Below are 18,537 nucleotides of genomic sequence, written 5' to 3'. Positions count from 1 at the left end.
TACTTTTGATGTAGAGCTAGTTATATTACAGGCTGATAGCGAGACCCATATGTTATATACGTTGTGCTTCTTGGAAACTCTTTGGCAACCATTGACAACACTGTAGCATAGTTTATGTTTACAGAAAGAATATTCTGACCAGGCCTCTAAACCAGTTCAAATAACGAAAACCGGAAACAAATGAAATTTTGTCAGGAACAGAACCAGAAACGAAATCCAATTTTATAGTTCCGAACAGAATCGAAAATTTGAAATGGCCATTAGTTTTGGAGAGAAACTAATAACTGTTTTTATAATGTTTTTAACCATTTTGCTTTAGCCAACAGGTATTTTAGCCTTCATTATTTCAGAATGCGACTTTTTTTTGTTTTTTCACTCTCAAAACGTAATCTTATACAAGTGTGTTTTTTTTTTTTAACAATGCAGCATACATTTTTAAATATCTTAAAAATACTTTGATGTCTTTAAAGTGTTGATAGATTTTTTTATAGTAGCCTACATTTGGCTAAAATCTGGAAAAGATGATGCTGTATTGGCTGTGACTAAGCACAGCGGGTTATTGGCTAACGCTACCAGATCTCTCTTTTTTTTCTTTTCTTTTTGAGTAAAGAAACACTGTACTTTATTATTATTATTATTATTATTATTATTATTATTATTATTATTATTATTATTAGTCAAATTATAGGCAAAGAAAATTGTTTTTAAAAAGTAATGTATTTCTTCCACCCAAACTGGTTTCGGAATGGTAATAATATCAGGGGAACGCAGGAACAGAAACGTTAAAATATCGATTCTGCTCGGAGTGAACCGATTTAATTTTTTTTTTTTTTTTTTTTTTTTTTTTTTTTTTCCCTGATTTTTGGTAATTTTTTTTGATTTAAGTCAGAAAGTGGTGAGCTGTTGCAGATGCTGCTGCTCGTCTGTTGATTTAATGGTTTGTTGTGTCGTGCAGATGAATGACTGTGTGGACGGAGTTACTGTGGAGCACAGCTCAGATCTCTCAATTACCGTCAACACCAAGAAATCATCTCACGCCTGGACGTTCACGCTCTTCTGCAAGGTTTGGACAATCTAGCCTCTCTTTTCACAAGCCACAGTTTGTTTGAAGAAAATCTCTTCAGATTCGTTCAAATCTGATAATGTATTCAAAGATAAAGTCAATGCAAAATCAGTTAACTTTGATACTCATTCTTATGGTGCGTGTTATTTTTTAATCTATTAAAGATTTGATAAATAATAGCAAATGATGATTTGCTATCGTATATTTCTTCTTTGAATTTCCTATTTCTTACTTATGGATTTAACATGGGGCTGTGTTAACTTTAAAGCCTTAAAAATTGTCAGTGATCTTGGAAGAGGATTTGAATCTCTAGGCTGATACAAGTGGGAATTTTTGTCACAAACAGCCGGTACGTACGCTACACCGCATCGCTCTGCTTTACGATGCCAACCGGCCACATTTCTCCATCACGGCGGTCTCGGCCGGGGACGCATCTACCCAGGTGCCCCAGGAGGTGTGTGAGGGTGGCTGTCAGGAGTGGAGCGCGGCCGGCCTGGTGCAGAACGGCATGGACCACTGCGTTTACACTGTGGAGGTCTCCTTCAGCACAGAGATCTTCGGAACCTTCCGGCAGACCGCGGTTTTTGATTTCGGCTCTGAGCCCGTGCTCATGCAGCGAGTGATGGTGGACGCTGCCTCCATTGAAGGTAGGATGGCGGGAAAATGCTTAAAAGTTACATGGTAAAGAATTGAAAATGCTTTTACTCAAACCTCATGTGGTTTCAAGGGAGCAGGACTTTGATTCTTTTGTGGAAGACGAAAGAACATTTTAGAGGGTTCGTACTGTTATTTATTTCTTTTGTTTTCATGCAATGAAAGCCAATAGTTATTTTAAAGCTCCAAAAACCATAAAAAAACCCAAAGTCAAGTGCCTTCTTCTGAAAATTTGCTATTGCAGCAAAGGAAAGAACCCTGCAGCAAACTTAACTAACGAACTAACCTATATACGTATGTATTTATTCATGTATACAATCATACATATTTTTTTTGACTCCTGATAAATTGATATACAACATCTTCTGATGCCATAAGATATAATACAGAATAATTTGCTAATACTCTTTCTGCTAAGTATCTCTTCTACTTTTTATGAAACATGTCTCCCCCCAGAGATCCTAACTGCATGCATATCAGTATATTGTCAAATGTGACCCTAGATCAGCATTTCATCATTATCCACTACCCATAACCCCACAGATCTGGAGCACTTGATGCAGGCGCGACAGCAGCTCCTGATGACGGCTAAGCGCTGGGACTCGTCGTGTAAAACCATTGTGGAGTTTGTCCCTAATGAAAACATGGATCTAGAGCGCAGTCTACTGACCCGCTATCAGATCCCCCTCTCTGCCGACCAGCTCTTCACCCAGTCTGTGCTGGACAAAACCCTCACCAGAGACAATTACCAGCCCCGCCTGCACGACCTGCTCTACATCGAGGAGATCGCTCAGTACAAAGAAGTCAGCAAGTGAGTAGTCTCTGAGGATCACCATCAAGTGTGTTCCACAAGAGTGGCTCTCTGACTGATGTCTAAAGCAACCAGTTGTAGATCACGTTTAAAATGTGAAATGTACAGGTAATTATCAAGTTGACAGCAGCACAGTAATATCAGGACGCGACAGCGTTGTAACTTTAACTAATAATAGTGGAATGTCTCAGTCAGTGGAATGTTATCTTTTTACATGAATATAAAAGCATGCAAAAGTACCAGTTACTTACAAAACACATTTGGGGATGTGCAAGTTCTGCAGAAGGATAACCTGTTTACATGCTTCCTTCAAAAGAAAGATTTGATGCAATAAACCTTGTACTGACTAAACTTCTAGTTTTTCCTAACAAGTGCTCATATTTGCAGCCTGGGCATTTGTAAATGCAACTTTGTTTGCTGAAGAGGTGATAAAAGGTGTGCACCCTGACACCTGGAAATTGCAGGCCGGAGCTTTTACTTGAGTCAATATGCATCAAATTTAATATAAATTTTTGATTAAGCTTATATAATGAAATATTCTTCTAAAATATTTAATAATAATTCCTATTTGTTACCACTAGAGGTCACAGGTGGTCTTTTTGAAAAAGGAAGTGAGCGTTGTTTGTGGAAGTAAAATTATTCTGTTCATTTATTTTGAGAAATTAAAGGTTTCAAATCACATATTGTAATTTAATTATTCATATATTATTGTTCCTTTAATTATATTTCCTGACATGTAAACTAAGGCTGGCAGACAGTAACTGGTGCAACCAACATTGCTGTGTCATGTTTTCCTAAACGTGCTGCTTTTTTTTTTTTTTCTCAGGTTCAACATCAAGGTTAACCTGCAGCTGGTGACAAGCTTTATGTTGACTGGCATTTCTGGTGGAGCCAAGTACGCTCAGAACGGACAGCTGTTTGCACGCTTCAAGCTGACAGAGACGCTGTCTGAAGATACGCTGGCTGGGCGACTGGTCATGACAAAGGTCAACTCTGTGCTGCTGCTGCCTGTCTTTAAGGAGCGGATGGGTCAGAACCAGCCAGCCGGAGCCAAGGAACGCGTGTACGAGGCCCTGATTGAGGAAAAGACGAAAGACTACATCTTTCTGCGGGTCTGTAAGGACTGCTGTGACGAGCTGGGACTGGTGGCGGATCAGGAGCTGCAGGTATGTTATGACATTCAAAAAGACCTCCCATATGCTAATTATATTATAAGAAAAGCAAGTTTACACCCAAGAATATCAACTTCCTATAATATATATTTGATCTCCTATAAACCAGCCAGAACACTGTGGTCTAGAAACCAGCGAGAACACTTTACCATCTCCTACAAATGAGCCTGAACACTCTAGCCTATTAACACCTGTCAACCAACCAGAAGACGCTAGTAATTCGGTCACAACCAGCCAGAACATCCTAACCTAGAAAACGCCATAGCAACCAGCTAGAGCACCTTAGCAACTTTACCATCTTCTATAAATAAGCCAAAACACCCAAGCCTATCAACTCCCTAGAAATGGATAGCAGCCTGCCAGAACACCTTAGAGACCAACTAACAATGCTTTGCCAACCCACCATAGGAACTTATGTAATCTCCTGTAAACTAGCCAGAACACCTTAGCTTTCAGCAAAATTACCTTAACCTAGCAACCAGCCAAAAAAACTGTAAACTCTGTTGACTCCTTAAACCAGCTAGTATACCCTAGCAACCAGCAGACAACCCTCTAATAATGCCCCAGTTAAACAACCCACCACAACACCCTGACAACTTAGAACTGTTTCCTCAGATACTAGCTAGAACATCCTAGCCTAACAACACCCTAGCAACCAACCAGTTTATCCTAATGCTGCGTTCACACCAAACGCGAATAGTGTGTCTGGCGTGAATGATTTCAATGTTAAGTCAATGTACAGACGCGTTTACGCGCGTCTGGAGGTCTCGCAGCATGAATGAGGCATTTAGCGCGGTAAACGCGAATTTGCATCATTCCCGCGTCTAGTTCACGCAAATGATGCGAATTGGGCATCTGGCGTGATATGCGCGTTACGCACGAATGGTGCTTTTTGTGCATTTACGCGTTTGACACGAATTCGCGTCTGACGCCCGAGTTGAAAAATTTGAATTTTGGCGTCAATTCGTGCCACGTTAACCAATCAGGAGCCTGCTCAGGAAGAGTGTGTTGTAAATACACATTTAACTTTTGAGTCACATACACGTTTATCGACCCGTGGCCTTCCCGCCGTTTTTTACAGCTATTTTCCCCCTAATATACAGCTACTTTTCGCTAACAATATAATGTGTTTATTCAGAGGACGTGTGCAGGAAAAAGTGGAAAAGCCTCGAATGCTCGATCAACATCAGCCATCATACACACAAACAAACCGCCTAGCACTTGCCCCTCCCACAAGAAGCGGATTTCGCCTCGGACACGCGTCAATTTCGCTCTAGATGCGCGAATGCATTCAAAATGTTTAAGCGGCAAACTAGATGCGGTAGACGCGAATTTGACGCTCTATTAGCGTTTGGTGTGAACACAGCATAACAATCTCTGTTAACAACTGTCAGCCACCCAGAACACCCTAGAAACTTATGTAGTTTACTATAAACTAGTCAGAATGCCAATAGCAGCAACCTAGCAACCAGCCAAAAACCCTAGTAACCACTATCAGCTTCTATAAACTGGAATACACTAGCCTAACAACCAGCCAGAACATGCTAACAACCCCCCTTAGTAATGCCTTGGGCAGAAGACTCTAACAACTGCTGTCTTCTCATAGAAACTATCCAGAACAGCCTAGCCTATCGATGCCCTAGCAACTTCTGTTAACACCTGGCAACCTGCCAGAACACCCTAGCTATATCTTTTTAGTCCTGTAACAGAACACTCTGGCCTATATCAACATCTTAACAACCAGCCAGAACTCCCTAGCAGTGTATAGTAACTAGCCAGAACACCTTAGAAACCAATTAGTGACGCCCTAGCAACCCACCAAAACACCCTAGCAACCACCTGGGACCTAGATGCTTGAACTTCACCTCTCTTGATCTACATAAGACATTTAACCTTCAAGCTGTTAAACCTTTCAAGTAAAGTTTGTTCTGTATTTACTGTTTCTCATCAAGCTTCTCGCTTCTGGTCACTTGCTGGAAAAGACGTTAATTGGTTAATGTCTGTGTTGATGTAAACGGTCAAGAGTTTTAGATTGTTTTCAACTTGTTGTGTACAGTCTCAGTCAACCTGTCATAGAGAGACGTGCCAGAGATATGTAATGGAATTGGTTTAAGCAGCGTATGCTATTTGCCATTGTAAATTGAATTGCGATGGCAGAAACCCCAGAGACTTTTGTCAAAGGCAAGATGCTGTCAGCAAGCAGGCTCCTCTACAAAGAGCAGGATTTGGCCTAATTTACCCTCTTTACTCCGTCTAACAGATCCTATTTATCACTGTGCCCTGCAGCATAACTCTCGCTCTCTCTCGCTCTCTCTCGCTCTCTCTCGCTCTCTCTCGCTCTCTCTCTCTCTCACTCTCTCTCTCTCTCTCTCTCTCTCTCTCTCTCTCTCTCTCTCTCTCTCTCTCTCTCTCTCTCTCTCTCTCTCTCTCTCTCTCACTCTCTCTCGCTCTCTCTCTCGCTCTCTCTATCTCTCTCTCGCTCACTGTATTTAAATAGTGTTGAATCCTTAGTCTCGCAGAATCCCTGTGTGGGCTTGGGTTTTGTGTCGTACGTATAATAATTTGACAGTTCCTTAAATGACTGTAAAATTGTCCCAGAACATTTCAAGCCATAAGAGGGGTGATAATGGATTAATTCTAATGCTGTGCAGGGTTGGGGTCTTACGGATAACATGTAACGGCGTTACGTAATCAGGATACTAGGGATGTACGATAAATATCACACAATATTTAATGCGCATCTCGTCAGTAAAGCTGGTTCTGTAATCAGCGGTAAATCTCTACATGTGTGTGCTTTCACGTGGAGCAGCATTTACTACACCGAGCCGTTGTTCACTGACAAGCTGCTTAAAACCACAATTATATTTTGCGCATGTTTTGCACAGCTTGTCAGTGAACAACGGCTCTGTGTAGTAACAGCTGCTCTATGTGAAATCACGCACCTGATGGAATTTACCACTGATTAGATAAGCAGCTTTAGTGACGAGATGCGCATTGATTATCGGCCGATATTTATCGTGCACCCCTACCACTGACAACAGCATATGGGTTTGGAATGACATGAAGATAGTTTTATAATACAATTGTATCATTAAAATGATGTTTATTTCACTCTGTCTATTGAAAACCATTCCTCTAAAAGGCATTTTCAGTCATCTGTTAGATGTGTTGTCTTTAGCACATGGCAGGCGCTGCTAGAAAAGTGTGTGCAAATGAATCCAGAAAGTCTTGGCAGAGTCTATTTGAACAGCAGGTGTGTTTTTGTGTGTTTGGATGCAAGTGGAGCTGCAGTTTCAGCTGAACAGGCTTCCTCTGTGTGAGATGCACTATGCTCTGGATCGCGTCCGCGATAACGGTATCCTGTTTCCAGATGTCAGCCTCACTCCCACAATCCCCTGGAGTCCCAACAGGTACGAGCACACACAAAGACCCAAACGAGTTAGTTTTACACACACGCTCACACCTGGAGATCTGCTTGCAGTAGTCCCTTGTCTAACAAAGACTCTCTTCTTGGCTTTATAAGCACCTACAATGACAGAGGACATGAATAATATCTGCTTGTGTGTGTTGGCATCAGCTGTGTTGGCGGCACATTTGTAGCCAGTGTGTAAGTTGTTCTTCCCTCGGTGCCATAGGCAGTGGGATGAGCAGCTGGATCCCCGTCTGAATGCCAAGCAGAAGGAGGCTATTCTGGCCATCACCACCCCCCTCTCCATCAACCTCCCGCCGGTGCTCATCATCGGACCCTACGGCACAGGCAAGACCTTCACGCTGGCCCAGGCTGTCAAACACATCCTCAAGCAGCCTGAGACACGGTAAGCAGGAAAAGCTTGCATTACATGCTCAGCCTTGAAGAAATTTGCCATCGAAAATAATTTCCAGTCATCCCACAGTATGTGAAAAACTTTTTTTCCATGACTAAGATGAGACGAAGAAGAGGATGAGGTCATTACACAATAACTGTGACTATATCAATATGCAATTTGGTAGATGGAAAAAGACGAGACTAAAATATAGTATAAAAAATAAAAACTCTCTCTATACAAAACTCTGTTTTACGGTTTTCATGCTTAGGGTTGCCAGATGCCAAAAGTTTAAATCCCCCTATCAGAACTTCTCTGCCCTTGGTTTAACTTTATCTTTGCAACCTGGCAACCACGAGCACATGCACTTTGCACTGTGCAAAATAAGGCAGATTATCTAAAAACACTGACAAACTTGTAAATTGGAGTTTAGCGATTTACATTGAGATATTCAGCCCAAATGAGAATGTAATAGAGGCAGACTTTGTTCCTTCACATGGTCGTTTGCACTGTTAGCTGTATAAATCTGCCATTAAACCTTCTCAGTGATGAATTACTAAATCAAAACATGGATCTCTACTATTATTGTTTGCATTTGTGGTTGCTGAATAAATGTACTTGTGCAATCTCTGTGCTGCAGTTCTTTTTGTTTAGGGCTGCATGATAAATCGAAATGGAATCGAGATCGCGATTCGACAGAAACTGTGATTGTCATCTTTCAGTGAAATTACGGCTCTGTGTAGTAAATGCTGCTCCATCTGAAAGCACATGATGATGATTTAGTACTGATTGCAGAACCGGCTTTACTAACAAAATGTGCGTGACAATCGCATTCGATTAATCGTGAAGCCCTATTTTTGTTGTTGTTTCAATAGAAAACGAAAACATAATTAGAAATGATTGGAATTAATATTAGAAATGTCAGGTTTAGCTTTCGATTTTTGCCAGTTTTCATAATGCAGTGTGTTCATTTATATGATGATATCATATATAAAGAAACTAGATGAGGTCAAATAAACTGGTGTTTGAGTAGACCTCTTTGTTTTTGCTTATAGGTGAAATTGCAGTAATTCTGACCAGATCTCTTAAATGACAACAGTTGAGATCAGAAGTCATGATTTATAATGTGTAGAATGACTGTTTCCATTGATTAAAACTAGACTAAAATCCCCAGACTTTCTCAATTTAAAACCTTGACCAGAGTAAAAACCGTACAAGTTGACTAAATGTACTAAAAACCAAAAAGACGTTTTGACACAGGATTAAGACCAAACTAAAACGCTGCCGACAACATTAAAACTACTTTACAATAATGCACTTACGATGAAAGTCTATTGGGCAAGACATTATATAGTGATAAACATTAAAATACACACTTTTTCAAAACTATACCCACAAGACTAGAAATGTTATACTTGTTAACATGAAACTAGTGTGAAAGAATTGCTTACCGACCTTGTTTGGACAGTTCTACCTTTAAACCCCATAGACTTTCATTGTAAGTGGAAAACACATTTGTGTGTGTTTTGAGAGACTAAATAAATTTTTCAGATGTCGTCAATGGAGCTTAACTTGTATAGATCCCAAAGCAGTCCTTGCTAATCATTAGGAATAGTCTTGAAGAACAGAGGAGCTGAACTTAAGATGATATTTGAATTTGGATTTTTTATTTTTTTTGTCCTGATGATGGTTGTTCTCTCTGTTTCAGGGTTCTGATCTGTACACATTCAAACAGTGCAGCAGATCTGTACATTAAAGATTACCTTCATCCATACGTGGAGGCTGGTAATCCACACGCACGACCTCTCAGGTAACACTCACTGCATTTGGAGCGCTGTATGATTGTCATTGATTACTACAAAAATAATTCAATTAAAAATAATGCAATCAGAATTCTTACTGTGGCAACTAACAGAAAATAAGTTAACGTTGAAGTACTAAAACTACTTAAGCTAAAGCTAAAATAAAATAAATATAAGCTAAATAGAAATGTAATCAAACAAAACTGAATACTATATTAAAATAAAAAGGAAAATGGAACATTAAAATAAAAACTAATTCAGGATAATAAAAAATACTGTGATAGTATATATATAAATTATACTAAAAATAACACTAAAAAAGAAAGGTATTTATTTTAGTAATGTACTGGCACTGAAGTATCTGTGCTTTTGACGTCTCTAATCTGAAAGGACTAGCTAAAGAATGGGGCACAATGATAATTTTCTAAATGAATGATTTGAAAACTTAACGTTGTGGAAGGAGATTTGTTATGCAATTGTGATGGTGTTAGTCACCCAGAGTATTTTAAAACTGTGTGTTTTTCTCATAGTTTAAGGTCACATTGGCACACCACCCACACGAGTGTGTTCTTCTGTTGTCTCTCTTTTAGTATCTCAAAATTTGGCCTGTGCCGACAACATGATATGAATTTCTTGATAAATAACCCTGGTCTTATTGTGCACAGTTCATTAGTTCATGCTCTTCTAATAAAAATGTCTGGTTTCGTAAGTTTTTTAATACAACAACGTTTTGGTTGAGTGTACTTTCAGTGGATGGACTGAGGTCTCTTCTATGGTTTTGGACTGATATGATGGGGAGGAAATGACCGAATCTTCATGTTTGGGTGAACTATCCCATTTCTGTTTGTTCAGGGTTTATTTCAGGAACCGCTGGGTGAAGACGGTGCACCCGCTGGTGCAGCAGTACTGCCTGATCTCCGGAGCGTACTTCACCTTCCAGATGCCCACGCGACAGGATGTAGAGCGCCACCGTGTGGTCGTGGTCACGCTCAGCACGTCCCAGTACCTCTGCCAGCTTGACCTGGAGCCAGGTGAGCACACACACACACACACATGCTCCTCGCTTATATTCCTCATACTCTCGGCATGCTAAAGACATCACTTGCAGCAAGTTTTCAAATCTGCACACATCTGGTTAAACCAGAAAGACATAACCGAAACCTGACACAGCTGGACACGGCCGCATTAAACCCCTCCTGCAGGAGCGATGCAGCGGGGTCCACAGCAGTTTATTAGGAGAGACTAATTTCCTCCTGTGTGTCTGCGCACAGGATCATCTGTTGCTAAGAGACCCGGCTCGCCTGTCTTGCACACTCAGCATCATTTACACCCAACGCTGTCGTCTTTTCATTTTTCGTTTGTCTTCGCACTTTTCTTATCAGTTTAGTTAAAGTCACACTAATCTGTTTTGAGGGGTGAAAGCTTATTCCCTCCAGTGACAAACATTTTGGGGTTTGTATGTCTTGTAGTCCAAATAATAGGCCAGTTGATAAATATCTGACTTAATATGATGGTTGATTTCAGAGGAGAATCCTCATTTCAGCCAAACTGCCATTTGCCATTTTACCATTAAATTATTATCTCTTTAATCACCAAAATATAATAAGCAGCATCAAATTTACCTACAAGGTAGTGCAGTCTTTAAGGCCATTGAAGTTGCTTAAAAAAAAATAAACATGGAATATACTGCAAACATTAAATGCATCCCCCAGCTCCTGTGTTCTGCACATCTGTGAGTTATGTGTCAATCACACACCTGCACTAAAACTATACACCTGTTCCCATGAGATGGTGCGTGCAGAACCTCCTCTGTGCCACATCCTGTTGTGTTAATGGCTGCTGTGTGTATGTGTTTTCTATTATTGATGCCTTCTCCTATGAAGCTCCATGTGATGAATATTTCATTCCCGTGTGTGTGTTTCTAAAGGGATCTTCACACACATCCTGTTGGATGAGGCAGCCCAGGCTATGGAGTGCGAGACCATCATGCCGCTGGCGTTGGCCACTAAGAGCACCCGAGTCGTACTGGCAGGAGACCATATGCAGGTACCTGAGTGAGGAATATCAGCTCTGAGAAAGTGCCGTCCATGTCTTTGTGATTTACAAACAGAAAACCAGAGAATTAGGTTTGTTACAGTCAACAGGAAGTCAGAATTGATCCTGTTTGCTTCAGTAATTTCGAACAACTTTCTTTTCAATAAAACTGTTTTCATAGGGCCTTAATTTTCATTTTTGTTAATCTGATGGTCATTAAGTTATGTAAATTATATATCTGGATTGCTAAAAATGTAATGTTCACAATTTAAAATAGAATGCAGAAGAATTAAAATGAAATTCAAAAAAAAAAAAAGGTTTTCATAGGGCCCTAAAAAAAAAAAATAAATAAATAAATAAAAAAAAATATATATATATATATATATGTATATATATATATATATGTATGTATATATGTATATATATGTATGTATATATGTATATATATGTATGTATGTATATGTGTATTTAATGTAATATATAATGTAATAATATAATGTAATATATAATGTTTTTTTTTAAAGAATGAAAAAAAAGGCTTTTAATAAGTTATTATTAAATAGTCTTCAATTGTTTATTTAAGAATTATTAAAGTTTAAATTAATTAAAAATATTTTTTGATTACTAAAAATGTTATTTAACGTTTAAACGTAATGCAGAAAAATTGAATTTGGGAAAAATAAAACCAATTTACTAGGGGCCTACAAATGTATTTTTTTCTTTTATGAATTTTTTTTTTTTTTTTTTTTTTTTTTTTTTGGATAAATTGTAAGTTTCATAATTAGACATGCTTTTTGATATTTAAAAACTGTAATTTAACCATTGCAGTGGAATCCAGAAATAAAAAAAAATGGAAAAATAAAATACATTTATAGGGCCCTAAAAAATTTACATTTGTTAACCCTTTAATAAATTGTTGTCAAACTGTATTAGTTTCATGAGTTCAATTCATTTGACATGCTTTTTGATGACTGAAGTTTTAATTGAACCATTTTAAAAGAATCCAGAAAAATAAAAAACATAATTTGGGAATAAAAAAATATATAAATAAATTTCAAAGGGCCGTGAATAAATTGATGTTAAATCTTATGTGTTTCATTATTTTAATTAATTCAACATGATTTAGATTTAATCTAACCATTGAAATGGGGGACAATACAGAAAAATTTAAACAGGAAAAAAAAATTGGGGAAAAATAGAAAACTGATTTCATAGGGCCCTACACTTGCTAAACAGATAGTGTAAAAAAAAAATAGATTTATTGGTGCCTTTTATTTGCTTACAAGTGAATATTTATAAAAATGTATTAAAACTAAAACCTAAAACTTAAAGTAAATGAACTAGAAGAACTTAGACCAGGATTAAAATATTTCTGCTAATTATCGCTGGATCCGAACTCGAGCCCTCACTGATGACTGTGTACTAAGCTCCACCCAGAGATGCTTGATCAGGGCCACAGGCTCTCGGCGCTGTCACATCCTGTCTCTCCTCGCTGCCCTCTGTCAGTGTCTGACTCCACCTCAGCCCGAGTGGAACCAATGGGCCTCTAATTAAATGCCTTTTAGATAGAAACCTCATCACCCCCCCCACTTCCTGCTGCATTAATAATTCATCTCACGCCCCACCTTGTGCCTCCTCATGTGGAGGAGGGGCCTCAGATCTAATACTTAGGAAAAGACAGTCATTTCTTTGTGGACCAGTATGGTATCTGGTATCTAGAGAGCAAAGTTGAGCTATAGATATACAAAGATGGTGCATTCCTATTTCTATAAACAGCCAATAACATAAGTCAACGAATAGGTTCAAGAAATAGTTCATCCAAAAGAAAAATCAAGACTAACTTGAGCTCAGTGAACCTAAAGGCCATTGTCTAATATAACGCATTTAAGAGTGACTCTGAGCTTTCCTGTCTTCCAGCTCAGTCCGTTTGTGTACAGTGAGTTTGCGAGGGAGAGGAATCTGCACGTGTCTCTGCTGGACCGGCTGTACGAGCACTACCCATCCGAGTACCCCTGCAGGATCCTGCTGTGCGAAAACTACCGCTCCCATGAGGCAATCATCAAGTAGGTGTGAACTTTTTCACACCGCTCTTCCTGAGGAGAGACAGACATGCAAACACACAAAGCATTAGGGCCGTGTTGCTGCAGACACAATTACGCAACAGATTCTCTCATGCTCTCACTCTTCCTTTCTCTCCATTTTTGCTTCAGTCTTTTGGGTTGGTTTTTATGTATATATATTATATGTATGACATAAATAAGAGGTTCTCAACTACAAGGACATAACCAAAAAAACAACGAATTCTCAATGTCAGACTGCAGGTAAAAAGCAATCTAAATCCAAACAATAAAAGGCATCCAACTAAATAATTGTGCATCATTAGGAGAGCGAAATAATTAACAAGAAACAAGAATCTGACCATCTGTACGAAGGAGTCACATTATCAGTGTCACAAATGACCTAGAAATAGTGCAGAATAATACTTTACAGAATAGCACTTCACAATAAGCTCTATAAGTTGAGGTGATTGGTTAATGCATGAACTAACAATGAGCAATGCATTTGTTACAGTATATACATTGTTTAATCTTTGTTAATAATTTGTTAGTTGATGTTAAATAATTGAACCTTATTGTACAGTCTTACTAATATTCCTTATTCATTTTGCATAACTCTTATTAGTTTTACAAGTCCTCAGCGCTTTATGTCGGGTGCTCCGGTTTCCTCCCGCAGACTTTGAACCCCGCTGTGTATTCTTAAATTACTTTATGTAAATCTGTCTGATCGTAAAACATAATCCTCCTGGGAGCAGTCAATCCATGATTTAAATGTAAAACGAGACTATTTTCCTCAGGGACAGACAAGGCACTGCATGTAAAAATTGAGGCTTATAGCCACACACACACAGACCGTACAGTCGATGCCAACAGTAACACATTTGCTGTAAATCCCTGTTTGGACACCCAGTGGTGTGTATTGAGATTGAAATCTGACAAAACAGATCAAAGACGGCAGCCAAAGATGGAACACCTCTCTGAGCTGCGGGAGCCTCGTTGACACCACCAGCGTTGGGGCTTTGGAAATTGAGTGCCAGTTTGTTTTTGATGCGTTCAAGCATTCGCTGATAGCCCCCCAAACCGTCCCCCAACCCTTGAGAAGTCAGAAAAATGAATAAAGCATCCTTGATTGGAGAGCTTGGATGTCAAATTGTTAATTAAAATGGATATGGCTGTCTCCAACCCAGAAATTTACATGATGTCGGTTTTTATGTAATCATTTTGCATACAATCTACATATTTTTGTGCTGTGGAACATTTGAGTGAGTAATATTCAACTCAGCCAACACCGAATGTGTTAGAATATATATGCAAAAGCTGTTAACGTTAGATTTGAATCTTTAAGAGTTATAGCTCTTGATAGTTTAAAAAGGAGCTAAATGACCTTTTTAAGGCACTAAGTGCTGACCGTGTGTTCTGACTGACCGCAGCTATACGTCTGAGCTCTTCTACGAGGGCAAACTGATGGCCAGCGGGAAGCAGCCGCCCCATAAGGACTTCTACCCTCTGACCTTCTTCACTGCCCGCGGAGAAGATGTGCAAGAGAAGAACAGCACGGCTTACTACAACAACGCCGAGGTGACCTCAATATTGACAAGAAATAGAGTTTTTGTTGTTGTTTGTGCTTTTTGATCCATTAGGTATAGTTTTTATTGTGCTGGAATTGGTGTAAACAGGTCTCGTTTCCAGTTGAATGGGTTTGTGTAAATATTGGACCGTTATCATTGAGAATCCGTTGGGAATGCTCTGTTGTCCTTCTGCAGGTGTTTGAGATTGTTGAGCGGGTGGAGGAGATGAGGAAGAAGTGGCCCGTGGCCTGGGGGAAGCTGGACGAGGGGAGTATCGGCGTGGTCTCGCCCTACGCCGACCAGGTCTTCCGAATCAGAGCCGAGCTCCGCAAAAAGAGGATGCCAGAGGTCAGCGTGGAGAGAGTGCTGAATGTCCAGGGTGAGTGAAAGATGCCAGATCTACAGTGTGTTTTAATACGGCGAAATTGCACAAGTTATATCGTTTCTTTGGGAAAAGTATGGTAGATAGGCCATCCAAGATGTAGATGAGTTTGTTTCTTCATAGGAACAGATTTGGAGAAATTCCGCATTAAATCAGTGAATTAAATGCAGTGAATGGGTGCCGTCAGAATAAGAGTCCAAACAGCTGATAAAAAAAAATAAATAATAATAATAATCCTCACCACTCCAGTCCAACAATTAATGTCTTGTGAAGTGAAAAGTTTAGTCAGAATTTACTGTACTAGTTATGTCACCGAGAAGATTTGCTCACAGATTTAGCAAATGGTACAAGTGACCTTGTGAAGGAATATAGACTGGCTCCACTCATATTTACAGTTGCTCGGTGAAATTTTGTAGGTGAAATCCAGGCATTTCAATAGGCATCCACACAATTTGGAAGTTAATGTGAAGGTGAAAGATTTCCAAGCGCAGATATTGCAAAGGGTTCAAGTTAGTCGTGCAGATTTGGTGCTTTGACCAGCAGAAAGCTGCTTGGTTTAAAAGTGACTGTGTGAGCTGTGCGTCATACATCACTACACTATTGGCAATAAACTGACCTTTTCTGCCCATAAAATGTCGCTAATGTGACCTCAACTTTACACCTTTCATATGAGTAGAATATTGCGATGGAGAGCAGAAAATAAGGCAAAATCTATTATTGGGGGATTAAGCACTTGACATCTGGAAACCTCATGCAGACTTGATAGATAGCAATGCAAGATAACAAAAATGTCAAATGAAAAAAATAAAAACGTTTTGAGAATAAATAACTAGCGGGGCAAATATCAAAGAGCAGAAATCGTGATCATGACTAAAATATGATTAATCTTGCAGCCCTAATAGTTTATCGTCTTGGATTTTTCACCGACCCAATTAGAAAGATTGTCTTTCTGCAGAAGGAAACATTTGATGCTACCACACAATCTTGTCAAAGTGAGGAATCTTCAATTCAACATTTGACCAATTTTCGCATCTGGAATGTGCCCCCGGAGGAAGATCACTAGGTTTTAGACCAGACCCCATGAGTCAGCACAGAAGGGTGGTAGAAAGAGCAAGTTTACCCGTTTGGTGTCTGAGAAAAGAGCTGGATTGGGAACAAATGTACATTATTCCAAAAATATATATATATTTTTCTCCCGGCATCCAGGTATTTTGCAAATGCTGTTTTATGTTGGTTTTGTATTGGATGACTTTAGGTAGCACCATTAACAACATGCTAATTACACAGAGCTTCTGCTGTCCGTAGGTAAGCAGTTCCGCGTGCTGTTCTTGAGCACCGTTCGCACCCGTCACACCTGCAAACACAAGCAGACGGCCATCAAGAGGAAGGAGCAGCTGGTGGAGGACTCCACTGAAGACCTGGACTACGGCTTCCTGTCCAACTACAAGCTGCTGAACACTGCCATCACTCGAGCGCAGTCCCTGGTGGCCGTGGTGGGAGACCCCATCGCTCTCTGCTCGGTGGGACGCTGCAGGTAAGCCGGCACTTTTTAACTAGCCTAACCAAGAATGAACCTAAACTCAAAAAAACAAAAGAGTCATTGCGCTCTGAATGTTGTCGCACTCGCTGATGTGAATGGGCCTTTCTGATTTGTGGGTAAGCTTGTCTGGATGTGTGTGCTGGGCAGACAGTGGCTCGTTGCTGTCTGGTTTTGGTGAGTACCTGTGTAGTCAATGTCCCCACAGGAAGAGCTGTCCGTCTGCCTTCCCATCATGCACTTCACCGCTGTCAGCTTCGACTAACACGCTCTTCAGACATTGCTTCTACAGAAGAGACATCAAATCGTTTGGCACCTCTCTTCAGGGTTCTGTTTGGAGGACAGTGTGAAGCCAGTGCACTTGTTTACCGTCACTGCCGTGTTGTTTGAGTGTGTGAGTGCAAGGACGAATCAAAAAAATAATCAACAACAAATATGATTATTGATTAATCACATGTGCATGGTAAACATTTGCCAGTCACGTCACTTTACACTAGGGAATAACACGTTTCTAGGGAGAAAATGCTAATGAAATAGTCACAGAGTGGGCTGCTGCAGGAGTGCACACCTTCATATTAAGAGTTTCAAAAACAAACTCATATGCATTTTAGCGTGACTTAACCCATCAGGTGCTTTTCAGATGCATGTGCTGTTTAAAGCATTTAAAACCTGTTTTAGAAAGGCACGCAAGTATTTCCAATTTTGTAGAAAGTCTTGTCCGATAAACCTTTAAACTGACTTCTGACGCTGAATCTGAATTAAGAGTCAAAGACACAATCGACAGATGAATCGATCATCCAGGTAATTTAGTTGCAGCGTGTATGTGTGTGCTAGTAATCCGGCAATCTAGCTGTCATTGCTTCACAGCTCTCATGAGATTATAAACAAAAGGAAAAATAAATAAATAAATATAATAATAAACGCAAATACAAAGAAGCAGAAAGACCCCTAGGGACCTAAGTAATGGCACACCAATGGGTGGTCAACCTACGCTGTCAAGATAATGCAGAAGGACATGCCAAATCTTATCAAAGAGATCAAATATGTTTAACAAAAAGTAACAGATTTTTCTAAATGTCATAACTTTACAGTTTCTTTCACCCACTGTTTAACAGATGGGATTTATTTATTAATTTTTTTTTTTTTTTTTTTTTTTTTTCAAAAACCTTTTATACAAGTTTCTTTGCAACTATAAGCCCGTAGGACATCAACTGCATTTGACCGCATTTGTTTTAATTCTGATGCCAGTTCAATAGTGATTGAGTTCTATCTAATGGTTCTGGCTTAAGCGAACCAGCTCTCATGTTTTTGTTCATTCGTTGAAAGGGGGCAAGTTTTTTGATCACGTTCTCAATGCAAAGCCATGTCTGCAGATCTGTCTTTGTTTGTAATCTCAGACATGTTTTGTTTCTGTGAAAAATGTCTAATTCTGTCTTGTGTGAAATTGTGCACGTTTTCTGTGCACAGTGGGTGCGATGCTATATCCCACAATGCAATGCACTTTATTCTGTTTCACATACTATTTGTAAACAAAAAAAGCAGTAGGCAGTATTGAGTATATACTGTGCAGCATGCTAGTAGTTTTTTTCCAAGTATTGATTAAATGATAATCCTTGGATTTAAGAATCAATGGTAACACTTTAGATCAGGGACC

The 18,537-nt window shown here is 39.5% G+C and overlaps 1 protein-coding gene across 2 annotated transcripts in view; it reads left to right on the top strand.

Moving 5' to 3' along the window:
* The window catches only part of LOC109096494 (probable helicase with zinc finger domain), a 49,240-nt gene that overhangs the window by 8,212 nt on the left and 22,491 nt on the right, over positions 1-18,537 (top strand). For both annotated transcript variants that reach the window (XM_042730470.1, XM_042730461.1), the window contains exons 9-21: positions 956-1,063; positions 1,410-1,710; positions 2,261-2,528; positions 3,355-3,694; positions 6,980-7,110; positions 7,336-7,515; positions 9,212-9,313; positions 10,158-10,336; positions 11,233-11,351; positions 13,257-13,402; positions 14,827-14,974; positions 15,160-15,343; positions 16,652-16,880. In XM_042730470.1, the coding sequence (XP_042586404.1) occupies positions 956-1,063; positions 1,410-1,710; positions 2,261-2,528; positions 3,355-3,694; positions 6,980-7,110; positions 7,336-7,515; positions 9,212-9,313; positions 10,158-10,336; positions 11,233-11,351; positions 13,257-13,402; positions 14,827-14,974; positions 15,160-15,343; positions 16,652-16,880 (2,435 nt within the window). The remainder of the gene's footprint in view (positions 1-955; positions 1,064-1,409; positions 1,711-2,260; positions 2,529-3,354; positions 3,695-6,979; positions 7,111-7,335; positions 7,516-9,211; positions 9,314-10,157; positions 10,337-11,232; positions 11,352-13,256; positions 13,403-14,826; positions 14,975-15,159; positions 15,344-16,651; positions 16,881-18,537) is intronic.

This window comes from Cyprinus carpio, chromosome A3 (genome assembly GCF_018340385.1).
Source record: "Cyprinus carpio isolate SPL01 chromosome A3, ASM1834038v1, whole genome shotgun sequence".
Lineage (NCBI taxonomy): Eukaryota > Metazoa > Chordata > Actinopteri > Cypriniformes > Cyprinidae > Cyprinus > Cyprinus carpio.
This window is presented reverse-complemented; position numbering and strand designations above follow the sequence as displayed.